A 27,209-nucleotide genomic window follows, 5' to 3' on the forward strand; every position below is an offset into this window, starting at 1 on the left:
ATGACGAAAGGCGTAACCCCACGTTATGTGTATAAAACTCTGTATCTCTGTTTTAATGTCAGAAGAATATATCTGGAACCATGCTTTTCCAACGCTTGTAAGATCTCTTCTCTGGAATAAACCAAAATACTATTATGATACGTTTTTTTCCTCCGTTTATTGATGTAATTAATTCACATCTGACCGATAGATATGGACCCGTATTTACTAGGGGAAAATAAAGCTATCACTGATATTCTACAAATGTTACCAAATGGAGCCTTTTACCTAGCCTGGTAAACCCTCCCTGCAGAAATCTAATTTCCATTTGATTTCTGATGGAAATGAGATTTCTGGAGGGAGGGTTTACCAGGCTACCTTTTACCATGACCTGTGAGTAGCCTATTTCAACTAATGGACATTTACATTCATTAAAGCAAATCGTGGGGGAACCCCACTGCGTCTGTGAGACTGTGGGGGCATCACTAATTAATCACAAGCTCAATGGTCATTTGATGAAGGCGGCGAGACCTACAATGTAGGCGAAAAAGCTCAATCTGTGTTAAACAGTCTGTTAAACTCACCTTCATTGTGGCTTTTTAGCATTTGAAGCCTCAAAGTGCATTTGGTTTCCCATTGCATTCAATGAAAACTAAAAGAACATCTAAAAAAGTTCATCTTAATGTTTGCACTCTTTTACATTTGCACTCATTTAACATGTTTAATGTGCACCGAGTATAACATACTGTACATTTATTATAGTAGTCAGCCGTATGGGAGCCATATGTGGACTGCTGTATGTGATTCAATCTAATGGAATTATATGCTATTGAACCATTAATAAGGATTCATGTTGTATTGTCATAATTGCTATTATTATTCTCATTTAATTATGCATTGCAACATAGAATTTCATTTGCAGTATCATTATGAAGAATATAAGAATACTTAATAATGTAGTAATTATGTAGTATTTATTTTATTTATCGTGCTCAGGAATGACAATTTCAGACAATGGAAATCCAATGAACAACTGAGAATTAAGCGTATCCATTCCATGCACATTTCAGTTGTCTTGAGTTACAATGACAATTTGCGGGAAATAAATCCATTGTGTTGCATGACAGCTGTGGTTGCAGTGAATCACTCTATATTAATGGATAAGATGATGGATAAAGTGATGTAGACTAACTGCTCGGTAAACAACAGTTCAGTACAGTGCAGACACTATCTGGCATGTGATATCTTTTTGCACTGCTGCATAAAATAATAAAATAATTCAGGCTACAAAGTGAAAAAGTTTGTATAACAAGTTGTGAAATTCAGTATAACAAATAACAATACACTGCGGTTTTGTAAGATCATGTGGCATCTTATACTCTTCATCTACAAGAACTGTATTATCTATATTTTTGATTAAAATATGACACCAGTAGCACACCAGGTCGCTTCTGTGTAACAACATGTTTGTAATATACTTTCATTTCAGTTCCAATGTACAAAAACAAAGGGAAAAAGGAAAGTGAAAGTGAGTTCCTACTGGAACAGTCACATCTTGTACTTGACTAAGTTCAGCCATAAACAAATACTTAACTGAATGGTCCAAATTCCTATGGCCTGTCTGCACAGATGTGGAACATTGAATACTAGCTACTGTATGCTTCATGCTGAAACCTTTATCTACCTTCCACTCTTTAACCTGGTATGTATCACATGCTGGCTCCTCTAGGTGGCTCACACATTCATTCACCCCATCTCTTTCTTTCTCCTTTTTTTATACACCTTGTTCTCTCTAACTGTCTCTATCATTGTCTTTCTTTGTCTAGAATTGATTTCAAAATCTTGCACGTTTACTTGAAACTATGTGTCCAAGATCTAGATAAGAAAATGCATTTATGGAAGGAGATCAAACAAGAGAACAACAAAAAGGCCAAACAAGTTATCTACATATTTACACTAGTACCTGAGATTAAAAAATATGACAAAGGTGCCTGAGCATAGCAGCAATGTATACTTTGCATGATATACTTATGGATGTTAAGGTGCTTAGAGAAAAAAAGAAAAGCACAATAAAAGACAAAAAAGGTCTGTGTGTTATACATGGGATTAAGGTGCAAAAAAGTCAGTGATGTTGCTGTTATGTGAATAATACTGGTCGCTGGCGCTGATATTACAAGTGAATCATTATCATAAGTTGTCAGGAGTAACTGGAGTTCATTGATGAGGTCACAAAAGACCAGCAGATCAACATCCCTTGGTATACGTCACAATGTTGAGGGGTCCATGTCGAAGAGGTGCAAGGCCCCAGATTTGTTGCATCTTTAACCTGACGGGTCAGGGGACCGGTAAACTTGAAGCTGTAGGCTATGTATTTGAAGCTGTTGTTGATTCTGCAACACAGGATTTACTCTGCATCAGCATGAAACTCGTACTGTATAATCTATTGAATTAAATAATTGAAATAATGAAGATAAAATGTATTAAAATGTTTTATCAATCGATCATATGTTTTGTAAAACGTACCTGTAGACAGAATCATTAACAAGCTAATAGATTGTTGGTTGAAGTGTATTTTCTATCGACCAAAAAAAAACTATATTTACATTTAAGATCAAAGTAAACCAGTGTGTTCAGATCAATATTTATGTGAAACATGTTGTTATATACAAATTATTATATCTGAATTCAACTAAAAGTTGATCTGAACTCTCCTTGTGTGCACTGGATTACTTTGATCTTCAATGTTGCACTTTGATCTCTAGCTGCTCACTGGGTGAGAAACACCGCTGTGATGAGGGCACCCATATAAAACTATATTTACATTGACATTGTGACATGTTCAACAATGTTCAGCAACATTCTTCAGCAGTGTTTATCAAATGCAAGTCAAGTCAAACTGACAATTTTATTGAATTTATAACACTTTATACAAGATAACTGTTAACAATTCCTATGAAAACCATGTCTATAATGTATTATAAACATACTTACAGTATAATGCATTAAAATGTGATTACAGTATAATTATAGTTACAAGCATTCATAAATACTCATAATGCCTTAAAACAATAATCATAGCACATTATAAAGCATTTAATAATGACCTACATGGTCAACTATCATAATACTTCATAATTGCTGGTCACTCAGATATTCTTTGGCCAAGATCAACTATGTTAATTATCATAGTTTAAATACATGATAATTTTATAATGCATTATAATCAGTTATAATGCATTATAGTGTGATTCTAAGTCGCTATAAGTGGTAATTTGGTGCCTTAGTGTTACCAGAAAGCTCATATACAGCATGTAAAATGCTTGTGTTCAGTGGCATCTTACCTGAGTATCTGGTGGTAGGAAGGGTCCTTGAGTGTCCTTGAAAATAGAAATATAATCCCAAATGAATAAGAAGCATCATTTAAAAAAACAGATGTCCATGATAAATGTATTTTGTATTTTTTCATTTGTACGCTGTCAGTATAAATTGCCTGTTCACCCACATTTCATGTTTCTTTCTATATTTCTATATCAGCACTTTCGGTGCCTCAGTGCCTGTGACCTCACTACTATTGTCAGGCTTTCCTCCATGCCCATGTATCAAAACGTCATGGACATTAAGATAGCAGTGTGTGTATGGCATCACCATCATCCATTGTCCGATTGCTGACTGGTGTACTGTCCATTTTGTACCGACTTCAGGTCCAGTCCACATGGTCTTGTTTTTGGAGCTTCCAGATATGTGGGCATGTTGTTGAGAAGGTTGTGAAACACTGAGATATGGAGAGATACACGTGTAGGCTATCCACCAGCTGGCTGTGACGACTGGCCTGATGACGCTATGGAAGGGGGAGCTTCTACACCAACAATATGCGTATGAATGTCTGTATTTGCTCATTTCTCATGGAATAAACTCATTACAATCTTTTACAACAGTGTTTTTCTCCCATCATTTGGCTCCATATTTACTACAGAAAGTTGATGTAGCTACATCACCCCTGATGTAGCTACATGTAAGCTCCTGTAAACAGTGTTAAATAGAAGAGTGTGTGTAAACAAACCTGTTGTGGAACCTTTATTCTCCTTCCCCTTCCTATAGAAAAAATAATGAGAACCGTCACAATGTCACAATCTTACAGAAAGCACTGTCTATAAAAACATCAAGTTTTTCTAAATTTATGCTTACCTCTGTAGTAATATAATAATATGATAATAAGCGGCAGAATCACCATCAGAATAACAACAGTGACAGCAATTGTTATTATGGTTGTTGTTGTTGAATTAGAACCATCTCCACATGTAGAATCACTTGAGTGGCTTCCTGGTTTTATTAGATGTCCAATAGATTCACAGCTGGAATAACAGAGAAGAAACATTTTAATTGGTTCATGTCCATTTTATGATTTTGTATGATGAAGGTTGGATTAGGCTCTTCTGTAAGTTACACTTACACAGTATGAAGTTGACAACTTGTAAATGTACCATTTGAATATGTATCCCCAGTACAGGCTGCACACACTGTATCTGTAGAGGATGTTCCTATACAAATATACATGACGTACATTGAAACCAGATCAGTAGATCAGTCAATAGATTAATGTACAATACAATCTATTTTGTATTCACGTTAGAAACCCCCCCCCCCCAAAAAAAAAAACCCAACATGACAGAACGTCCAGTACATATTCCAGTTCACGTTTGGAAATGACTGTCCAAAAACTGCATTTTGAGACATTTATATTATAAATTTTACAAAGAAATGCTCAAAATCATGAAAGCATTATCCATTCGACAAATTTGAATCACACATTCAGGGGTCTCTTAAAAAAACAGAGCCAAAAGTGATTTCACTTAGACCTAGGGTGTCACAAATGCAACTGTTTGTTACAGAAATATGATTTATTTAACCAAATTAGGTACAGATGATCTCAGGAGTCATGCAATGAGCATCAAACTGCTTTTCGATATTCCATACTGTTTACTGTTATTGGCTTCAATTTCTTACATAAAAGACTGCCGGAAATACATGCCCTTTTCTAGTTAATTTTAAATTAAGCCAACCTCTTTGGCTGATATATTGACCAGGTTTGCACGTGTCGTGTCTCTGTGCTTCAATACAACCATCGTCTCTTCTGTCTTCTACACAGTAGAATCCCTCTAGTGGTTCACAAACTGCATCTGATATGGTTGTACAAGGCCTCTTCACTTTCAAACCAGTACCTGTTAATTACATTAAATAGCAGTTACTGATTTTACATCAGTACATGTTTACTGGATTCTTACATTTTAGGAGCAGAGCAGAAATGAATGATGAAAGGAAAATAAAGAAAGAACAGAAAAGACAACAGAAACAGAGACAACACAAATAAAGACTGGGGGCGCTCAGAGGAGTGCAGTGCACATGGGTCGGTGGAACTCCATATTTGGGCAATATTGACTTGGAGGCCAGCCTGGAGCTGTGTGGGATCTGAGGTTATACATTCACAAAAAAAACAGATTTGAAAAATAGTGCTCTTGCAATATTAGCTGCACACAGACACAAACAGAAATTTGGGGAGATACATAAACAGTGACATACAGACGAACACTCTTCTAGACGGCTCTCCCCTTAAGTACAACACTGTAGAAACGTAAATAAAAAACGAGACAGGGTCTAATGGGGTGGCTTCCCTATGTAACTCTGACGCCATGTTGATGATGTCCATCTTGCCCACATATGGGACAGTGGGTAAGAGATTAATAATTTACAAAATGTAAAATATTCACACAAAGAATATATTAAAATATTATGTGAAAAAATATTCTGAGATTAACTTTTTTGCCTTACTGGGAGCATGCATAACAAATGTGGCACTGATTGACACCACTTTTTCGCAGATTATTTTACTTTTTAAATCGCTTCCGGGGCAAACCGTGTCATGCATGAGCGAGGAACACGCCTGGGCATGCCGCGGGGTTCAACAGAAGCTCATTTCACATGAATGCGCGTGCCCAGACTGGCACAGATTGCATTTTAGTCTACTATAAGACTGTGAAACCAGCTCAGCCAATTAGTATTAAACGTTATGTTCACAGAAAATGTACCTGTGTCACAGTTGGTACATGGAAAACATTGTGTACGCCCATTAGGCTGATCCAGGAAGGTTCCTTCAATGCATGGTATGCAGGATGTACTAGAGAACTCTGTGCAGTGTTTGTGAACCCGGTTTCCTGTTGGACACAATGTACACCTTTCATTTGATAGTTTATCACTCAACTTTAAACCAGGGCTTCTCAAAGTGGGTGCTGTGACACAAGTCCAGGGGTGAGGCGGAATACTTTGATAATATTTGGAATTCATCAATATCACTTCAGTTTAACCACTTAGACCCAGCTATACTTAGTAAAACAGACCTGAGTTGCTCTGTACTTGTACTTTCTTTTTCTAACTACACCGAATCTCTTCACCAAAAATAGCAGATTTAAGCTTGTAGATCTGCTATTTTTGGTGAATGTTCCCCCCCTCGTTTTTTTTTCAAAAACGATTTTTTTCCCCCCCAAAACGATACATATCGTCGCGAAAACGTATCGCGATATATCGCGGGACGATATATCGGCACACCCCTAGTGCCAAGCTATAGTTGGACTCAAGCCAAGGTTCTGATCGATGATGGTGAGACTAAGGAGTTTGAGATACTTGTAGGTGTCGGTGATATCCTGGCCCCCTTTCTATTTATTGTGTCGATTGTAGACTCGCAATCAGTGGCAGGGAGGAATGCTCAGCTTGACTATGCAGATGACATTGCCCTAGTCTCAGACACAGCAGAGAAAAGAACGGAACTACTACTAGCAGTAAAAATGGAGTGCAGGAAGATCTGCCTAAAGCTCAATGCCAAGAACGCAAAAGTAATGGCATTCAACACAGATGACAGACATGGCTACTGCCAGCGGGATGGTCGAGGTGGTCAAGGACTTCAAATATCTCTGTGCCTGGACTGCCTTGACGGAATGGGATCTGAAGGTCTGAGGGCACTTGACAGGATGAAGAAAGTGTGGAAATCTGAGATGGGAGATGATATCAAGACGTGGCTGTTCATGGCTACAGAATAATCGGTACTGCTGTGCTGGCCAAGACACGGACGCTCACACTGCAGCAATAAAAGGCACTGCATGTCATCTACACAAGAATGCTAAGAATGGCACTTGACGGACCACATCAGAAATGTGCTATGGAGGCCGCGGATCACGGACAGTAAGTATCAGGGAGAGAAAGATGAGGCTGAAAGATAAGGAGAAAATTGACATTGTAGGAGCCGACCAAGTCACAGCTAGGAGGGGAAAGAGGTGCACCGCCTACGTAGACACATTACGGCACGACAGGGGAGCTAGCAACACTGCAGAGACACTGATGCTGGATAGGAGGGAGTGGAGGGCTGCGATCCAGGAGTCCTGAGTTGGGCTTGTTCGTACTCTCGCATCGCATAACAAAATTATACATTTTCAATGTTTCTCCCAATTTAGCCATTATGCCATATTACCGTTTTTCCCTCACATATAGTTGCTGTCACTGCTGACCCCTATTGGTCTTGGGGAGGGTGTATAATTGTGTCTCCTCCGATACACATGATGTCGCCAGCTGCATCTTTTCACCTGACAGTGATTACTCCCAATTGTCTTTGTGTTTTTTTCCCTTGTTGTTTCTTATTTATCTTTCTTTCTGTTCTCCCTGTTGTTGTATGTGTTTACTATTATTATTACTATTAATGCTGCTACAATGTCTGAGGAACTAGAACAAAATACTTGTGTACCTCTTATGTACCATGTACAATAAAGATACCAAAAATCTTGAATCTGCTGAGGAGTTTCACACCATTCCATTGCATTCCCTGCCCAGTTTCCCCTTCGCTCAAAGGATTTTAAGCCCTAGTCCCCACGGTAGTGGGCAGGAACTTTACCCTTGTGCCACCCAGACGCCCCCAACATTTCACTTTGATAGAATAGATTTGGTAGCTCATGAACAGAAATCAATCGTCCCCCACCTACCTCCCCCTTCCCTAGTTCCTTCCCTCTTTCTCTCTTTTTTTCCTTTTTTCTTTAATCTTTTAATCTTTTTTCTGAATTTAACTTATCCCTATTCAAAACTGCCTTATTTAACTCATTTCTGTCAACAGTGTACACACTCCGCAGTCATTTTTATTTCTCTTTTGACTACTATACTTCAAGTCCGTGAGTACCTGTATGATTATACATAGTATACATTTCATTTTTTTCTTCTTTCTATTTTATATAGAGAGACGATGCCGAGTAAAAAAAAAAAAAAGAGGGATATAATTATATATTATGCACCTGTCTGTGAACCCTAAACTGAATTCCCTAATAAAAACATATTTAAAAACTAGAAAATGTGCTCCACGGAGCACAAGTCTCCGCCAGCAGACTTGTGTTCTTCCAGAGAATGTAGCAATCTTTGCTGTGTCATGTCAGCATTTGTGGCTCGTCTTTGTTTTTTGTCATTTAGGGATTCAGTCTCTGTTTCTTAGCTTTGGCTTTCTGCTGTCGGCATTGCGCCTTTGCTTCTTCATGAGGTTTCAGACGATAATTTCCTGCTTCTTCAGTTTGCGTAATGAGTTACAGTAGTTGCATTGTGTGATCTCAGCTGTGATCTCACTTTGTACTGGTGCGCTCCTCTCTTCTCACTGTGCGCTCCTCTCGGTACGCACTCCTCTCTTCTTGGTATGTGCTCCTTGTACTGGAAAGTACTGTTCCTTGGTATGTGCTCCTTGTACTGGAAAGCACTGTTCCTGACTGTTCCTGAGCACAAGTCTCCGCCAGCAGCAGGATTTTTGGTAAGGAATTTATTCCAAGATTGGAACTTTTTCTGCTAATATCTCCTGACTAAATGTTAGCTTGGCTGATGGCACTGATGTCACTTCGGAACGCGCACCGCAGCGTTCCGAAGTGATTCACCTATTTATAGGTATGTATTTCGTCATGCGTCTCGCTAGCCAATCAAAGCACACCGTTTCAACATATTGTCACGTGTCACGTGAAGCTTGACCAATGTTAGCTTGGCTAGGGGGGGGGGGGGGACACAACGAAAATCAAACGAAAACATACTCTCCATCATGCCTTCGGCCTGGCAGACAAAAAAAAGAAAAAAAAAGAAATCAAACCTAGGGACCAATGCTACTCACTACATAGGAGTCAAGGAATAGGGGAAAAACTAAGTAATGGGATTTTCATGCTAAATATTGTCCCCAAAAGAAACATTTCTTAAAAAGTTTGTTTGTTCTTACCAGGGGAACACATTGGGCAGCATTCCTCCCCTATATTATACTCAGCACGGCGACATGTGATGGCATATCCAACGTAGATATACATGGTAAAAATCTATGAATAATAAAAATATGATAATCAGTTATTCTGTGATTATACGTACTTTATAAATCCTCAATTCAGGGAGGGATGAAGCTCTCTTTCCCAATGTTTCCCTCATTACAAAACATATTTTAATCACAAAACTTAATCATCTAAAACACATACTGTACAACACACAAGTTTGAATTGACAGACAAGAAAATACTTCGGCTCACAGTCACAACCATTGTTGGCAAGACAAGTAATATAACGAATTACTATAAGTTTTGAGAAATGATACAGTTACTTTTCCCCAAAAAGTAATTGTTACAATTTTCACGAGCCTTGTGGAATTGTGGGTCGAATATACATCCACTATTATATAAATGTTTGAAAATGTTATGCCCAAAATAGGGATGCCAGGTTCAAACTGGTTAATATGGTTGCAGACAAGAAAACTTGTGCTTCAATTGAGATGCACTCAGCGTTGATCTGAATTTGAGGTTGAGGGATATTTGCATACTGAATTTGAGGTTAAATTTTAGGTTAAATGTGAACACTAGGGGTGGCAATTGTCATCCCAAGACCCCAAATGATGCCCCAGCCTGAATGAATGCTGTTGTCCTTTAATTTCAGCTTCCAATATCAGCCATGACCAGTTCTATTGCATAATTTTGTACTAAATCTTCTGAAAGTACAGGCATCACTTTCACTTTGAGTAGGCACAGGCCACTCTTTCACTTTGAGGAGCCCCCCCGTTGGTAATCTTTTTCCAATTCAAAGTAGAAAGGTTATCACCCATGGTTTTTGTTACATCAATACATGGCTAAATGAAATATGAAACACCCATAACAATAAACACATACACCATTTCAAATAAACAATTATTGTAGATGTGCACTCTGAGTCATGCTGGGAAGTCAGTCACCTCAGAATACAATTGAGACTCAATAAAGTATATTAAAAAGTGCTTTAATACAACCTTGGAAGAGTAAGTTATTAACAATTTTCAAAGCTAATGTAGAAATGGTTTAAATCAAATTTCTTTGATGGTGCAACTGTTGAGCATGTATGTGTAGGTAAGTAAGTACAGTAAGGGCAAAATTATATTCACCAGTAATCCAGTCCTCCGTCGCTTTCTTGCTATTTCATATAAGATGTTAAATGGTTTCATTTTCATCACGGCAAAACAAAGGCAGGATATCTGGAGAAAAAGAAAATAGCTTAACTGTTGACAAAATAACTTCTTCATCCCATTTCTGATATGGCAAAGTAAAGTTAACAGAAAATGAAAGTAGCCTATCCACTGATTTGCAAGGAGGGATTGGCTTTCTGATAATGCTGTGAGAAGCTGATGTCGTTCAAAGGGCGAGTATCTGATGATGAGAATAGTGGAAAGGATATAATTTTTTAAGGAGACAAATAGAGGTGTGGGCTCATTAAAACGTCTTCAATATTTTCCTTATGTTGACATTCAGATTCAGAAAATCTTTATTGGACAAGTAGATTGTCAGGTACAGGGAGTCGATCAGAATGAAAGCAATAGTTACTTATTAACCAGAAAATAGGTTGTATAAATACTTTTTGCCACAGGCATCAGGGCACCTGCCCTCCCAGACATCTGTGCGCACGATGTGGTAGCATTTTATATTACTATACTTATAAATATGAGTATAAGTATAGTAATCAAGAGATCTCCCCCTGATTATCTTTGCATTAACACGATTTTCCTATCATAACAGAACAGTCTGGAATATGGCAGGGCAATAGAATATGTTTTTTTAATGTCTCTTTTTATTAGACAGCGACAGTTCTGTCTGTGGACCACATCAACGCTCGAAAGTGAATGCAAGTGAAGAAATGCGTACTTGATTTACAGCTCACATAGCAATTCAAAGAGAAAGAGTCCATTGAGGTTTAATTCTAGACTGTGGCTTTGGATAAGAAAATAACCATGGGTTGTGATCAAGGTTTCACAAAACAGTAGGCGTCACATGACATTTGACTGTCATACACACAGCATGTACTTACCATAAGAAATGGAAGTGAAATCATTCCATTTATTTCTGTTCCGTGTTATGGCTTTACAAAGTTTTCCTTCCCAGATTCACACAGTCCAAGGTCAACCTCACCATGCAGGTAACAATACTGTACAGTACAGCCACTCATGTCGACACTAATCATTTGCAGACATTTTAATGTTGTGGCAATATAACTAGGAGGCCAATGTCCAATGCAAAAGCAATCACACGTGAAGGGGGGGCATATAATTTACAAGCAAATTGATGGTTGGCAGATTTTTTTAATTTACTCTAATAAAACTAGTTTCCCTTGACATTTTTATTGTGTTGTTTGCAGCCTACTTCGTGTGTGATTGATACAAGCAACCAGTGAGCTACAGTATACTGCTTATACTGTATAGCCTATGGCGTTATCTGTGCACAGGGTGCAGCTTTCTAGGAGGACAGCATTCCAGGTGTGTGATAGTTGGTGAGCTCCGTCATCACATTTTACTGTCTGCTAGGATCTACTCACAACACCACTGAGAACTATTTGAACAACATCCCTTTGGTTTAACAAAATGGTTCAAATTCATAGTGAGACTTGGTCAGTACTTTAGTTCCCTCTTTACAGTCGTTAATTTGTGTTTTGTACCGTAAGCGCATTCTGACACCAAGGCATCATATTTCACTGCTTGGTCAGGTGCATTTAGCTTTTGATGCTTACGCCAAGGGAATGACTGATTATCCTTAATCCTTGTGGTAAATGTTTTGAGTCAGTCAACATGGTCCATATTGCATCTGACTCTGAGGCGTCTCACCCCTAAAGTCTTACCTCCTGACTCGAATACTGCTGCTCTGCTTCGTCAAGTTGGCAGGCAGACAGCTAAACCATATTTAGTCAAATGAAGCCCCCTAGTGTCCCTATTCTGGGCATGTCATAACAGGCAAACATTCTGCATGTTTCTGAATTCAACATTCTGAATATTCTGTTATTTTCAGCAAAGAAATTTTGTGTAGACTAGAGGTTAAAAAGGAGGGGACCAAGTATATTTTAAGTGGCTAATCAACTACTGATAGGACCACAATGGAAACAAGTCCCCAGGACATTTTTGTGTTATCATTTTACCCTAAATATCTGACTGTACCTCATGCTGTATACATGTCTGACTAAAAAAGTATTCAATCAATCAATCATAAACTGTATGAATGAGGATCAACTACATAGGTCAGGACAAACACAACATCTCCCTGAGGCAGAAACAGTCCTTCAGTTTTTATAGGTTGTTTGGGACCAAACTGGTGGACAGACAGACAAATCGATCAACTGACATCAGCTTGGAAGGCAGATTCTCCATAAAGCTGTCTGGCAGGAGGCAGGAAGCTAAATCTTTTCAGGTGGTTTGCAGTGGTGGAAAAAGTAGCCCTATTCAAATGCTTTACTTAAGTATAAGTATCAATACTGCAATATAGAAATACTCTGTTACAAACAAAAGTATTGGCATGAAAATGTACTTCTAATGTACAATCTACAAACTCACAACGCATCGCGATGTGATGCCTTGTGAGCTTGTAGATCGGCTATTTTCAAATAGCCTATGTAGAAAATATGGTTAAAGTGGTTCATGTATATTTCATAATATACATTAACCATATCAATTTATATCTGAAAAGTAACTAGTAACTAAAGTTTTCAAATAATTGTACAATATTTGCCTCTGAGATGTAGTGGAGTAGAAGTAAAAGTATTGGAAATTGGAAATACTCAAGTAAAGTACAAATACCTCAAAATTGCACTTAAGTACAGTACTTAAGTAAATGTGTAGCGGCCCTTGGATACTGAATGATGACGAAGATGGATGGTTTCAACAGGTGTATTTAATATCTTCAACAAGAATGAAGCTCTGGTTCGAACACCGTGAAAACTATAAAATTAGAAATAAATAATGTTACAATCATATTAAATAATGTCATAGTTTCACTCAACAATAAAATCAGTGCATTTCAAGTATCACTTTCAAAGTACAATTCAACAATAAAATAGTTAATTTATAGTTGATATAATTCAGTGAATTAATAACCCATTACAAATGCAAAGCCAAACGAAAAAGTACCAAACCAAATCAAAATACCAAACAAACAAAGAAAGATCCCAAACTAAATCAGAAAGAAAATCCAAACAAAAGAACACTCCTGTACCTCACTCCGCTATCCAGGGGTGCTATACTGGGCTGGGCTGCTTACAAAGCCACCTGCTTCAGGTAACATCAAACAATCATTTGTTTGATGTTCAATTGTTGCACCAAACGTCACAACGGGCACTGTGAACAATATATAAACAAACTTACTCAAACTGCGCACTTAAAGTGTAGAATACAGAGTTACAGGTTACAATTAGGCCACAGAACGTTAAAGCAAACAAACATTTCGTACCGTGTTGCGCTGTGATAGGAAACAACGTGGGGGTGCGACTGAGTCTGTTCTGACTCTCAGAGAATGGATCTGAGTTAGTGAGGCTAGCATGCGTCAGATAAGTCCGGTCTGGTGACAGGAAGTGTCAAAATAAAGGTATCCCAAATACACAGGAACATGAAGTGTCAAAATAAAGGTATCCTATTTCAAACTAAAGAAACAATTGAAGTTAAAAGGAATAAGTGTCACAAACACTTACAAAATGTACTTAGTTACTTTCCATCACTGGTGGTTTGTTTAAATAGTAAGATATCATATTCTGATTGGCTGAGTCACAAATTTAGTTAGCTGATAAGGCTGCAATTCAACTCTGGGGTAAAATATGCCCAGTTGCAATAATCACATAGTAATGAACAAGGGATTTGACCGGGATTTGCACAAAATTGCTGCTAGCTTTCTGTGTGTAGTGTGGTCAGATCATAGCTAGAGGGAGCACAACTGTTTACCTCAACCACTCTCCATTCAAAGAGCTTCATGGTATGTGATTTCCTTCATCAAGCTAATAATAATATTAACAACCTTCTGGTGTGTATATGAAAATATACAAGAAAGCTCATAATGTTTAATACAAAAAAAGGTGAAGGGCAAGGTAGATTGCAGACTTTTAGGGTAGGGGTCGGGGTAAGGTTAATGAATAGAACAGATACATGAAATCCAATATAAATAATATTGCAAATAAACAGATTTGGAAGAATCCATAACATGATATCTATTTTATATCATGAAAGGGTGAAAGATTTGTGGTGGGACAGGTTATGATGAGGTTCACATTGTAGGTTGTTGTAGGGGGTTAAGCATGATATGGGGTTTTGATAATATTATAACAAAGCATACTATAGACCAATTATTTGTTTACTAACATTGAGCCTGGACGCACAGGTGATTGTTTCACGCAATCAATTCCCAACCTGTTTCGGGGTGCACTGGTTTCAGCACACCCCAACCCCCTCTTGTGTGTGTTGGCTAGTGAGACGCGTCCTAACGAGACCTGATATAATATGCGTTGCGCGCATACTGGCTGCGCTGCACTGAAACCAGTGCACCCGAAACAGGTTGGGAATTGATTGCGTGAAACAATCACCTGTGCGTCCAGGCTCAATGTTAGTAAACAAATAATTGGTCTATGTGGCATGCACAATATTGAAATATTGGCCGATATCACATAATTTCCAGAAATCACATGATTCTGTAGTATTCAAGGACAACTTCCAACCAGCACTGCAGCACTTTCATCCAGGCACACTATTTCTTCAGAACCAATACTTGATGGCTGATGTAAAGATTGGTGGGTTACGATTGCAGAAACTGTGATATTGATTGAGACATTATATCAGTGCATTCTACACAGCACATTTACTGTGTGGTGTTAGGAAGTCATCTGTGTTTGTAGGAGTTGGAGATATAGATGGTTTAAACCTGTGGAAATATATGTATAGTTGAGTCACATATGACATAGTTCTTAAGGCAGTCTGTCAGTATGAATTTAGTAGTATACATTTATGAAATGACGTGTTTGGTGGCATCTTACCTGTGTATCTTGTTGTGAGGGTTCCTTGAAAAAATAAATATAATTTCAAATGAGCAAGAAGCATCATTGAATAAATAAATAATGTAAAATGGACTGGTGTGGAATAGAAGAGTGTGGGGAAACATACGTGTTGTGAAACCCGCATTTGCCCTCCTGTAGAATAAAAATGAGAATTATTAGTTTATCCAAAGACAATATCACAGGTTTACAGCATGCATGATTGTCTATAAAAATGTCTAGCTGTGGAAATGTAAGCTTACCTCTATTTCTCTGACGCCTCCATACATATACAGATAATGATGTGATAATCAGCAGCAGAATCACAATCACAACCCCAACAACAACAGTGGTTGTTTCTGAATTTGAACTTTCTTTTTCTTTTGCACATGTAGAATCACTTGTATGATTTCCTGGTTTTATTAGATGAAGTTGAAGAGATTCACAGCTGGAATAACAGAGAGGAAACATTTTTAATTGGTTCATGTACATTTTATGAATTGCTATGATGGTTATATTTGACTCTTCTGTAAGTTACACTTACTCTGTGTGTGGCTGACAAGTTGTAAATGTACCATTTGAATATGTATCACCAGTACAGGCAGTACATACAGTATCTGTAGACGATGTTCCTATACAAAATACATTGAAACCAGACCAGTATTTCCAGTAAATAGATTATAGCATTGTTTCCCAAACAGTTGGTCGGAAACCATGTTTGGGTCGTGGACCAAGTTTTTATGGGTCACGAGTAAATATCACGTTTTTTCTTTCTTTTTTTGTTTACTACAAAACATGATTTATTATTTCAAAAGATTTTTAAAAGTACATTTTTCACTTTAAAAGACATTTAAAATAGTTAAAGTACATGTTTTTAAGGGTACTATAGCATAGCAGCTGTTCAACTTCACGGAAACCAAAACAGAAAGCAAAGTTCTCTGGGATATACGGAAATTATTCCTTGGTCCTGATAAATCATACTGGCTTCTTAAATCCTTAATTATCCCCATCATGTATTCATCTTAAATTAGACCAACCTCTTTGACTGATATATTGACCAGGTTTGCACGTGTCGTGTCTGTGTGCTTCAATACAACCATCCTCTCTTCTGTCTACACAGTAGAATCCCTCAAGTGGTTCACACACTGCATCTGATGTTGTTGTACAAGATCTCTTCACTTTCAAACTGCTCCCTGTTAATTACCATGAGAAAAGGTTACAGATGTTTTAGATACGTTCTGACATAAAGTATGTCTGAAAAAAAAACACACAGTACAAGTCATAAGGCCAATAGTGGGAAACCAGCCATTAGCATTTATATTAAACTTCTTATAATGTTCACATAAAATGTACCTGAGTCACAGCTGGTACATGAAAAACATTGTGTACGTCCACTATGCTGATCTAGGAAGGTTCCTTCAATGCAGGGTATGCAGGACGTACTGGAGAACTCTGTGCAGTGTTTATGAACCCGGGATCCTGTTGGACACATTTAATTTTATACTACCTTTTTGTACTCAACTTTAAACATCTAAATAATATTTCTGTTAGAATTGTAGTACAATTTGTAGAACACATTAACAGAAATCAAAGTAAGGGACCAATGTATTACACTATTATATAGAAAGTGTAAGTGTTTAAGTGTTGGTTTGGGGAGTGGGTTTAATAGTTGATGCTTCACTCAATGACTCTTGAATCCAGTTTCTTCCTTTAACTATTACTGAAGGGATTGCAACGAATATAAAACAGTCAAATCAATATGCACAAGTCCAGGTCAGAGTCATGGTGCTGCTATTGTACATGTTGGCTAAATAAATGGAAAGGCTCATGCCTCACTAAATGGAACCGCATCATTGGTAACACCTGTACAGGCTGTAACCGTACACTACTAATCATGTCACTATGGCTGCCCATTGTTTAAAAAGGTATATTATGGACATGATTAAGGTGTTACCCAGTCAGAGGAAAGACTATACTGTACTATAACTAAAGGTAAAAATAATACAGAATACCGGTAGTAATATCAACAAATAGAAATACATGAACAAAATAATTTTCTGTGGCCAAGTAATAGGAAAACACCTGAACGCCTGCAAAGACCAGATCCACAAAACCATTAATGGAGCAGCCTAAATATTGTCCCTCAAATCTATATATTTTCAAAATGTATAGTTGTTTCTTACCTGAGGAACACATTAAGCAGCATTTCTCCTCTATACTATACTCTGCATGTTGACAGATGATGGCAGATCCAACATAGATATGTATCATAAAAATCTATGGACAATGAAAATATCATAATCAGTTATTCAGTGATAATGTGTACTTCTACTTTATGAATAAAATGAATGTCTCAATTTGGTATCCTTTTTTTCCCATTCCACTCCCTTAGCCTATCTATTCAGGGAGGGCCAAGGGACCCTTTTCATGACTCAGGACAATGAGTCATGTCTGTCATTTTGACAGACAGCATTAAGTTAACCACTTAAACTTAAACACTCCATTCAGAGTAAAACGGACTTGAGTTGCAAATGAACTCGGATCGTTTAGACCATATCTCTGCTATTTTTGGGTAATGTTTCCCCAGAATATGGATGTTGCTGTTCAAGTAGTTAACTGAACATGAGCCGTCTGTGTTAGCACAGTGAAACCTAAATAAGACAACTAATGTTATTACCTAACATCTGTGTTTACTCGGTTACTGTGTAAAGCAAGCAAGCAAGCATTCTTTCTCCATGAGTGTGTGTGTGTGTGTGTGTGTGTGTGTGTGTGTGTGTGTGTGTTTGAGAGATAGGGAGAGACAAGCAAAAACAATATTTACCAGTAATGATCCAATCGCCCATTGTTTTCTTGGCATTTCATATAAGATATTAAATGTTTTTGTTTTCTTCATGGCAACAAAGGAGAGATAAAAGACTGCCACAATAACTAACTATAGACGAACTGAACCTGCATAGCTATACTTTCATTTTCGAAAGTATGCCTGATGATTACGCAACAACATTGGCACTGATTGATGTGTGTTGTTACTGTCTCCATTTTATTGTCCCAGGGTGTGTACCAATTCACTGATCTTAATTCACTGGGTCACAAGGTTGTACGGTGGCCACATGTGCCAATTAGGTGTTGATCTCTGTGGGGGCTTATTGCCTCGGGTGTCCAGTTGTAATTTTATTGAAATTGTCTTTCCATTTATTTTGCAATATATCCATCCTTGGGGTGAATATTCTCTTGCCTCGGCTCTAACAGACTCCAGACCAGGTCAACAAAGCTGGTGACAGCTGATATAGGATATAGCCACAATCCTTCAAAAGCTTATAACTGATAATGAGAAGTAGGCCTACATGCTCCCTTCACATTTTTGTAGGATAATGCATGTTCCAAATTATTTTAATTCTTGGTCATGAGTCTATATTGCAATTTTAAGGAGGGGTTAGTTTTGAAGCACATCCAACAGGAAGGCTAAAAGAGAGAAACTCATGCCGTTTGGAGGACAGGGTATCTGATGATGAGAATGGTGGGAACAATATCATAATTTTAACAGAGAGAAGGGAGACAAACAGAGGTGTGGGACACAGTGGCTGTAGTAATGCAGTAGCTATAGCTACAAATGTCTTCATGCTCCAATATTGACCTTAAGTCTACATTCAGATTCACATGATCTTTATTGGACAAGTAGGTTCGTAAACAAGGAATTTGACCAGGTGGCTATAGTTAGTTATTGGCAAGTCAATTATTATCTTGCCCTTTAAACATAACAGAGGATGGATGATTACAAAGAGGTACTTTTCCCCCATGAGTGAATACCATGGCTTCTGTCAAGACCAATACTCTCTCTTATAACTTTAGGGATTTAAAGCCATTCAGAGAGACAGACTTTGCAGCAAAGTGAAGTGGTCAAAGTGACAAATTAACACTCATTTAAAGGGATTCTAGGCAACTTCAGAGATAATAAAAAAAACTGTTGTCAAACACCGCCCCTCCACTCCCCCCCCCCCTTTCTCATCAGCAGTTTGTTTCCCCGACCACCAGGGGGCAGGGCCGGTGCCAGGCAATTTGGCGCCCTAGGCAACTGTCTACTCTGCCTAATGGGCGCGCCGGCCCTGCCAGGGGGTGACACAGGGGGGACTTCTGCCATGGCGAAAATAGGTTGCTTTATTCGGATACACACGTGTCACTGCCCGGCGCCCACCCCTGCCGGTTCTCTGAATTTGTATTTTTAAATAGGCTCTGTCATGATTAATTGACCACATATATGAGGTTAAACAACTAAATTCTATCCGAACCAACTGGATCTTAAAAGTAAATTATGTGCCTCAAAAAAGAAGTTTGAGAGCGTTTTAAAGTAAAAACACCACAGAGAAAACAATGGCTGCCGTTCCATTTTTGTCGGCTGCACTCGGTTCCATTCGGTTTCACTCGAACTCGCCACACGGACACAGACGCGCACATGCGTGCGTTTCATTTACGTCCCGGACAGAGCCAGATACCCGGATGTCAAAACATAAATAGTAGGGAAAATACGGATTTCAGAAAGAGGACTGTGTTTCAATGCAGGAAAACACCCCAGCATCATTATATAGTGGCTGATAGAGGGGAAAAAATGCAAAATATATATATATAAATATTTTAAAATGTAGGCTTAAAGTTACCTAGAGACTTCCGGTTTGACGGCGACAGGAAATGGCAGGCTAAAACAGCGCTCCTCCACTCACTCCACGTGAATTTTGCAATCGTTGTTCTGAGTCATCCTTCATTAGAACTCAGGGTTCAATAGAACAAATAATAAATAATGTGCTGTGAAATCAATCACTTGCATTGATTATCCCTTAAAAATGCGCATTTATTTACATTTTGCTATTCAAGTAACATACTGTACAGTGTTGGTATCAGTGAGACATCTGCCGCATCAGTGCTGCTGATCACAATGCATTTGGGTGGGGAAACACAATAAGATCCAGTTATTCAATACACACTGCAGATATGACTAGAACTGAAGACTGAAACTGTAGGTAGACGGGTATCCAAAATTATATTGCTTTGACATAGCATTTCAGGTAGATAGTTTAAACAAAAACACAAAGATACACAAGAAATTGGTTGTTTTACAGTATAAACAACTTTTACAACACAATAGAGTAGTGACACAAGAGCATACTTAAAGATAATAACAAATACATTCCACAAAGGACTGTTCTCTCATTATAGTTTGAGCAGACTAGGGTAGTGAGCCAGTCTAGGTAAACATGGCTCTTCCTGCAGCTATTCCAGCTTCATTTCTCTTTTCTCATTGATTTATCTGGCGAGTGGTTCACCAGATAGCTGCTGCTGAAAAGGTTCTCTCTTTGATAAGATATGCACTCTATGTTTTCTGGGCTCTCTCCTCCACGTAGAGCTGCATCTGATGAAGAGAGAATGCAGGAAAAAAGAACATTATGAAAACCTGGTACACACAGACACTAGGCTTGTTCAATATAACAATATTGTCAGGGGATGATTGACTTTCCGAGGACTCGTCTTCTGGCTTGTGATGTCGCTTCTACCCAGGCGGTGATATTATACTTACTTTTACAATGTCAGACGTCAGAGTCTTCAGTGGAATGAGCCTAGGCTCCTGCATGTGGACTTCCTGCTCATCAGCCACTATCCATGGAAAGTCCTGTAGGCATAAAACCTTAATGTTAAATGTAATGATCACACTGGAGAAATCTATGTTCTTATGTAAGTGCGGAGCACAGTGGAAATGTACCAAATGAATCTGTAGATTGTAGGACATCTCACCTTGATGACTTGAACCTTCTCCATGTTGCGTGTTGCAGCCTCTCTGGTATGCACTAACACCGTAAACGAACACCCTACCACAAGAACAACGACATCACAAAAGATATGTCTTATCTGATTGTATCAGCTGTGTCCATCATCACAAAACCGCTTTTTAACCTTTTCATTCAAACATACATTTTATAAAATAAAATATCGCGTAAAACCAATATACTATTTTGATATCGGTTCAATACCGATATATTTTTAAGGCTGATATTGCCGATACAGATATAAGGTCGGTATATCGGTGCATCCTGAATGACATTAGTCATCTATGACAGTATAGGTCAGCCGTCTCCATATTTGCGCAAGGTTTCAGCCCGATTCGACCGCCACTGACTTCCTGTTTAAAACATTTTTGAAAGCTAAATATTTGAAACATACAAAACATATGTGAGGACTTTCTTGGCCTACAGGCAACATGCACAAGACGTTTGGTGCTGATCAGTCCAGCGGTTTGTGAGATTAGCCCTAGCCAGAATCACAGACCCTCTTCGAGACAGCTTGGCCCCTAGGAGCCACGCTGTAAAACTAAGAATGGTTATCAGTGATGAAGAAGTGGTATCGATAACTAATTGGTAACTGCTAAAGCCGCAGTGGACTTCCGTAGAAGACTGTGAGTTTATTGGTATGAGTATGAAGCAAGTCAGTGCCATTGCAGGCAGGTGACTTAACCACTTAAACCCTAGTACTTTATTGTACAACAAATCGCAAAAACAATGCGCTCACAAATTTAAATCTTCTACAAATTTGCCCAAAATAGGGACACCAGAGTTAATGTGGTTAAATACATGTATAAAGAACAGTTTGCTTACCTGGTGGATTGTTATTTAGAACAGCATCACACACGCTGATCTTGAGGATAAAAGCCCTCAGCAGCTGCTCTACGTGTGACAGTAACGTGTCAGAACTGTAAATCCAAAACCACACAGAGTTCAATTCGGTGGTCATTCAATAAGTTCATGAAGCCAATGGACTTTGACGGCATATGACTAGTTAGCCTGCTGCACTTCATGTTGAGGATCAACAGCACTGAATAATGAATAACTAACTAGACTCCAGGTAAACAAGCCAACATTGTAACACTTGACAGTATTTACTTACTTCTACAATCAGTAAACATCTCCTCAACTTTGATATACTGGAGTCTCAATAAATGTATTCAACAGTTTAAAATCTGTCTTAATGAAAGTTAAGAAGCTAAAAGGTTTGTTATGTTTGTGTTTAACCGCCAGCGTGACATGCAATGATGGAAAATGGAAACTTATTTGCCATAAACATTCTAGCCATGAAGGATCTGTGTATACTCAGACATATTATGCTACATTACACAGTCCCGTACACTCATAAAAAATATACAATAAAATAAACAAATGACCTAATGGACAGCAGCGGAGGCTGGGAGATCTCAAAGACAAATCGCTCCACTGGATGATGCTCTTTATCCATGATAACGACCACCACCTTCTCAGCGTCATTCTGGTGGTGAAAATGGAACACAGGTGAAGTTCACACTCCACATATCCAGGGTCAGTGGTGTAAAGTGACTGTACTTATGCACACTTTTGTGCTCCACTACATCTCAGAGGCAAATATTGTACTTTTACTCCACTATTTGAAAACTTTAGTAACTAGTTACTTTGTAGATTTTGATTATTATTACAAAACATACATTAACCACTATACCCAATGTGTCACAATGCGACACATTGTGAGCTTACATATCTGCTCTTTTCAAAAGATTTTTACACATTTGACAACTTGTGAAATGGGACATTCTGCATAATGAGTACTTTTACTTTTTGGTACATTGTGATGCCAACACTTTTACTCAAGTACATTTTTAATACAGGACTTTTACAGAGTATATCTACATTGCAGTATTTACACTTTTATTTAAGTAAAATATATGAGTACTTCTTCCATTACTGACTCCACAAATCCAGGGTACAAGCCTACACTTTGCTAAACAATCTGTGTGAGCTCCATGCCCTTACCTTCTCAATGAGTGGCTTCACACAGTGAAGCGTATCTTGAATATATTGATTGAGCTCTGGATGACATGACATCTAGAATATATCAGCAGACACATACACCGTTAATACATCCCTAATACAATGTAGATTAGTGGCAGTGATATATAATCAGCTGATTCAGTGCTGAACATTGAAGTGGTGTACAGTAAATTATCATTATATCGTAATGTGCAGACTGCAGAGGTTTCTTGCTCCTGTATTACCTGAACAGGAACATTATATTTCTTCCTCTTCTGAAATATCCCAGACGGGTAAACTTCACGAACATATAATATCAGATGAATAGCGACCTCCAGGAACTCACACAGAATGTCAGCCACCACTGGGGGGAAAAGAGTCAATATAGTGTCAGCAATCACAATTCTTTCCAAATTAGCTGTTCTACAATTCTTTCAAAATAGCTGATCTACAAGCTTACAACGAATCACAATCTTGTAGATCAGCTATTTCTGCTTTGTTTTTTTTACATGTATAAAATTATTAAATATGTCAATCATTTCTTTGTATATTTCAGTTATTTGTCATATCTGCCATGTGCATTTTTTATTACGAAGCCTAAAAGGCTATAATGTTCCAGTGTTCAATGCCAAACACACAATTAAATCGTTAATCGCAATTATTTGAGTGACAATTAATCGTCAACTTCAATTTGTAATCGTGACAGCCCTAAATGTCAGCAATCATAATTTCATCAGCAAAATAGAAGAAGTCAAAGTGTAATGAATTTGTTACCTTGTCCGAAATTAAGGTCCTGTCTCGTTAGAGTAGTCATCGTCCCTGTCAGAGGACCTCCTAACTAATCTCGTTCATAAGGTGTATATACTATAACAGTAAGACTATATTAAGCAGAGTTTGGTAATACTAAACGTCTAAGCCACACGGATAGCACATGTACTGTCGTTACATGCATTTAAATTTCACGGAACGAGTTACAATTTAACGATCTGAAACACTTTCCCCCCTCTTTCAGTTTAACGTTTAATATTTTTGGATCGCCATTGTTTACTTGCACGTTATTGCTGTCCACTAGTGATGACGTCAAATGGAACTGCAGGCCAGACAACCATTCACATTGGAGTGTGTGCTGCCTCCCGCAGGTCATTTGAGGAATTACACGACTTTAGGGAAACAACTCTCCTAATTATAAAGGGTTGGTAGCAGAGGTGTAAACTAAAGTAACTAAGTACATTTACTCAAGTACTATACTTAAGTACAATTCTGAGGTATTTTTTACTTTACTGGAGTATTTCTCGTCAGTACTTTTACATCTACCCCACTACATCTCAGAGGAAAATATTGTACTTTTACTCCCACTGCAATTATTTGAAAACTTTAGTAGTTACTTTGTAGATTTGGATTATTTGTGAGCTGGAGCCAGTTGAACAAGCTACAGTTAAACGTTTCCAAGACCAAGGAGATCGTTGTTGACTTTAGGAGAACCCGCCCCACCCCACAGCCAGTTTCCATCGGGGGGGTGGAGGTTGAGGTGGTCGAGTCCTATACGTTTCTGGGGGTGCAGCTTGATCACAAACTGGACTGGGCAGCAAATACGAACAGTCTTTATAAGAAGGGTCAGAGCAGGCTGTATTTCCTCAGGAGACTGGCCTCTTTTGACATCTGCAGGAAGCTCCTTCAGATGTTTTACCAGTCTGTGGTTTCCAGCGTGGTCTTCTATGCTGTGGTGTGTTGGGGAGGTAACGCCAGACAGAGAGACACAGTCAGACTGGACAGACTGATTAGGAGGGCCGGTAAGGTCATAGGGACTGGGACTGAGCTTGAGTCAGTGGTGGCTATGGCAGAGAGGAGGACCCTTGCCAAGGCACTGTCCATTCTGGATGACGCCAGCCACCCACTGCATGCAGCACTGCATGCACAGAAGAGCAATTTTAGCAATAGGCTCCGATCACTGCAGTGTAGCACGGACAGATTCAGATTCTTTTATTCCAAGGGCCATTAGGCTGCACAATGATGCACTAGGGGAGAGAGGAGGGAGAGGGAGAGGGTTGACCAGCTGATCTATGTTTATTTGTTAGCTGTGCTTCTTTTTAACTGTTTTTACTTAGGCTTTTTAACTGCTTATAACTGATCGTTTTTTATTATTGTATTCATTCCCATTGGTGTAATGTTTTTTTTTTTTCAAATGTTTACCATCCTTTTTTATTGACTTCTGTATGGATGTATTGCACTGGTGCCGATGAGCAAAACAAATTTCCTTCGGGATCAATAAAGTATCTATCTATCTATCTATCTATCTATTATTACAAAATTACAAAGCTTGTACAAATCTACAAGCTCACAATGGGTCGCGAATCGCGATGTGATGCATTGTGAGCTTGTAGATCTGCTATTTTCAAAAGATTATTTATACATTTCAAAACTTTAAAGGGTACAAGAGTACTTTTACTTCTGGTACTTTAAGTACATTTTGATACCAATACTTTTGTAATTGTACTCAAATACATTTTGATTACCAGACCTTTACTTGTGGCAGAGAGTTTCTACATTGCAGTATTGATACTTTTACTTCAGTAAAAAAAAAATAGTGCTTTTTCCACCACTGCAAGTTTTCCAATGTGTCCATCCTGATGTATCCTCTCTTCCCATATCAGTTGTTTATACCTTCTGAAGATGATCCCAGCAACTCCATTTCTTTTCCCATGCCCTACAACCTGCACTCCCAAACAGTGAGGTCCTCTGCCCTCAATTTATATCCATACTATCCATTATTATACAATATAGACTTTTTATTTATTTATTATTTACAAGTTTTTATTAAGAAAGGTTATTACATAGTAATACATAAGTAATTAGCCAATGCAGTTGTTTTGAATAGTATTTGTCAACAACACAGGTTATAACAGCCATTTAGAATGAGCTAAACTAGTACATTCATACTGATAAAATAAGCTGCGGAAGTAGGAACATTTGTTTATTGAAAGCAAATGAACTAGTGTGAAAGTGTAAGCAAATAAATCTGTTATTTCAAGAATAGAAATAATTGTTTGTGAAGGATGGCACAAGGCATGACAACATATTTGCAATGATGTTGCTTATGTGATTGATTGATTAATTCATTAATTAATCTGTATTTGCATGATAGCAGTTTGGAACCAGTAGCTTAAGTGAATGGCCCTCACTGCACACCATTTGAATACTTTTCACAATTGTATTAATTGATGGACTATACAAACATAATTATTGTTTTCATTTAGTTGAAGATACAACAACAACAGGCCTACATGTATTTTAAATACTTTAAATACAAAATACATTTTAGTCATTTGTATCAGATGGTGTAGGAAAAAATCTCAAACATCTGGTATCGTTTTGAACTTTTAACAGTGATGTGTGTTTTAGCTCAGATGGCTCAGACCATCAGACCACTCACATTGCCTTCAAAATAAAAGCTTTAGACTCTGCTCCTTTGACAAGGTGCTCAAAACAGACCACAAAAAAAAAGAAAGAAAATAAAAGATAAGAGAAAAGATTAAGAAATGATCCACAAGATTAATTATTGTAATTATAATTTGATTGATAATATATGTATTATAATAAACCAACTAAAACATACACTACCATATTTCTTGATTTTTTAAATTTTGTTTTCATGTCCCCATATTGCTTTAATAGCCTACATTATCTTACTATTTAAATACATCATTTCTGTTCTCATAGATGGTATTACAATGTTAAGTGATATAAATAATGTACTCCTCCTCAACAGAAAATGGTGTAAAGTAACTAAGTAGCCTCTTTACTCAAGTGTACTACTGTACTTATATTTTGAGGTATTGTTACTTTACTGGAGAATTTCCATTTTTCAGTAGCCTACTTTTACTTCTACCCCACTACATCTCAGAGGTAGATATTATACTTTTACTCCACTACAATTATTTGAACGTCTTTCACTTGCAACAGAGTATTTCTACATTGCAATATTGACACTTTTACTTAAGTAAAAAGTGTGAGTACTTTTTCCACCCTAATAGGGATTTTATTTTGAAAATATTGGCCACAACAAGCACAGCTTGCTGTTTTA

General features: G+C 37.9%; 3 protein-coding genes across 3 annotated transcripts in view; all 3 read right to left on the reverse strand.

Moving 5' to 3' along the window:
- Positions 1–13,814, reverse strand: part of LOC311054146 (uncharacterized protein) — a 22,967-nt gene extending 9,153 nt beyond the window's left edge. The window contains exons 1-9 of the mRNA XM_084070025.1: positions 13,099–13,814; positions 10,429–10,518; positions 9,254–9,347; positions 6,063–6,188; positions 5,040–5,198; positions 4,430–4,517; positions 4,165–4,331; positions 4,040–4,071; positions 2,306–2,369 (exon numbers count right to left, since the gene is read on the reverse strand). Of these exons, the coding sequence (XP_083926151.1) occupies positions 2,306–2,369; positions 4,040–4,071; positions 4,165–4,331; positions 4,430–4,517; positions 5,040–5,198; positions 6,063–6,188; positions 9,254–9,347; positions 10,429–10,494 (796 nt within the window). The 5' untranslated portion in view covers positions 10,495–10,518; positions 13,099–13,814. The remainder of the gene's footprint in view (positions 1–2,305; positions 2,370–4,039; positions 4,072–4,164; positions 4,332–4,429; positions 4,518–5,039; positions 5,199–6,062; positions 6,189–9,253; positions 9,348–10,428; positions 10,519–13,098) is intronic.
- A 1,131-nt stretch (positions 13,815–14,945) lies between these two features.
- LOC311054434 (tumor necrosis factor receptor superfamily member 14-like) lies at positions 14,946–18,254 on the reverse strand. Its single transcript, XM_084070403.1, has 9 exons — positions 18,133–18,254; positions 17,495–17,588; positions 16,665–16,790; positions 16,349–16,504; positions 15,856–15,943; positions 15,575–15,759; positions 15,442–15,467; positions 15,315–15,338; positions 14,946–15,202 (listed from the first exon to the last, which is right to left on the reverse strand). Exons 1-9 carry the CDS (start codon positions 18,202–18,204, stop codon positions 15,197–15,199), a joined length of 777 nt encoding a protein of 258 aa, XP_083926529.1. The 5' UTR covers positions 18,205–18,254; the 3' UTR covers positions 14,946–15,196.
- Positions 18,255–20,111: 1,857 nt separating this feature from the next.
- Positions 20,112–24,181, reverse strand: mad2l2 (mitotic arrest deficient 2 like 2). Its single transcript, XM_084068323.1, has 8 exons — positions 23,903–24,181; positions 23,374–23,492; positions 23,132–23,203; positions 22,513–22,613; positions 21,950–22,044; positions 21,093–21,166; positions 20,878–20,970; positions 20,112–20,712 (listed from the first exon to the last, which is right to left on the reverse strand). Exons 1-8 carry the CDS (start codon positions 23,940–23,942, stop codon positions 20,674–20,676), a joined length of 633 nt encoding a protein of 210 aa, XP_083924449.1. The 5' UTR covers positions 23,943–24,181; the 3' UTR covers positions 20,112–20,673.
- Positions 24,182–27,209: the final 3,028 nt, after the last annotated feature.

Source organism: Gymnoscopelus microlampas (genome assembly GCF_963454915.1).
Source record: "Gymnoscopelus microlampas genome assembly, chromosome: 10".
NCBI classification, from domain to species: domain Eukaryota; kingdom Metazoa; phylum Chordata; class Actinopteri; order Myctophiformes; family Myctophidae; genus Gymnoscopelus; species Gymnoscopelus microlampas.

What these genes read in the sequence shown, in the direction of transcription:
- LOC311054434 (XM_084070403.1), bottom strand. Translation starts at nt 18,204, where the DNA reads ATGAAGAAAACAAAAACATTTAATATCTTATATGAAATGCCAAGAAAA. An exon ending in GAGGCGTCAGAGAAATAGAG is followed by an intron (nt 15,468 to 15,574) that starts GTAAGCTTACAT and finishes TTTATTCTACAG; the next exon opens with GAGGGCAAATGCGGGTTTCA. An exon ending in AAATGCGGGTTTCACAACAC is followed by an intron (nt 15,339 to 15,441) that starts GTATGTTTCCCC and finishes TATTTTTTCAAG; the next exon opens with GAACCCTCACAACAAGATAC.
- mad2l2 (XM_084068323.1), bottom strand. Translation starts at nt 23,942, where the DNA reads ATGACTACTCTAACGAGACAGGACCTTAATTTCGGACAAG. An exon ending in AATATAATGTTCCTGTTCAG is followed by an intron (nt 23,204 to 23,373) that starts GTAATACAGGAG and finishes GATATATTCTAG; the next exon opens with ATGTCATGTCATCCAGAGCT. An exon ending in CCTCCGCTGCTGTCCATTAG is followed by an intron (nt 22,045 to 22,512) that starts GTCATTTGTTTA and finishes TTGGATTTACAG; the next exon opens with TTCTGACACGTTACTGTCAC.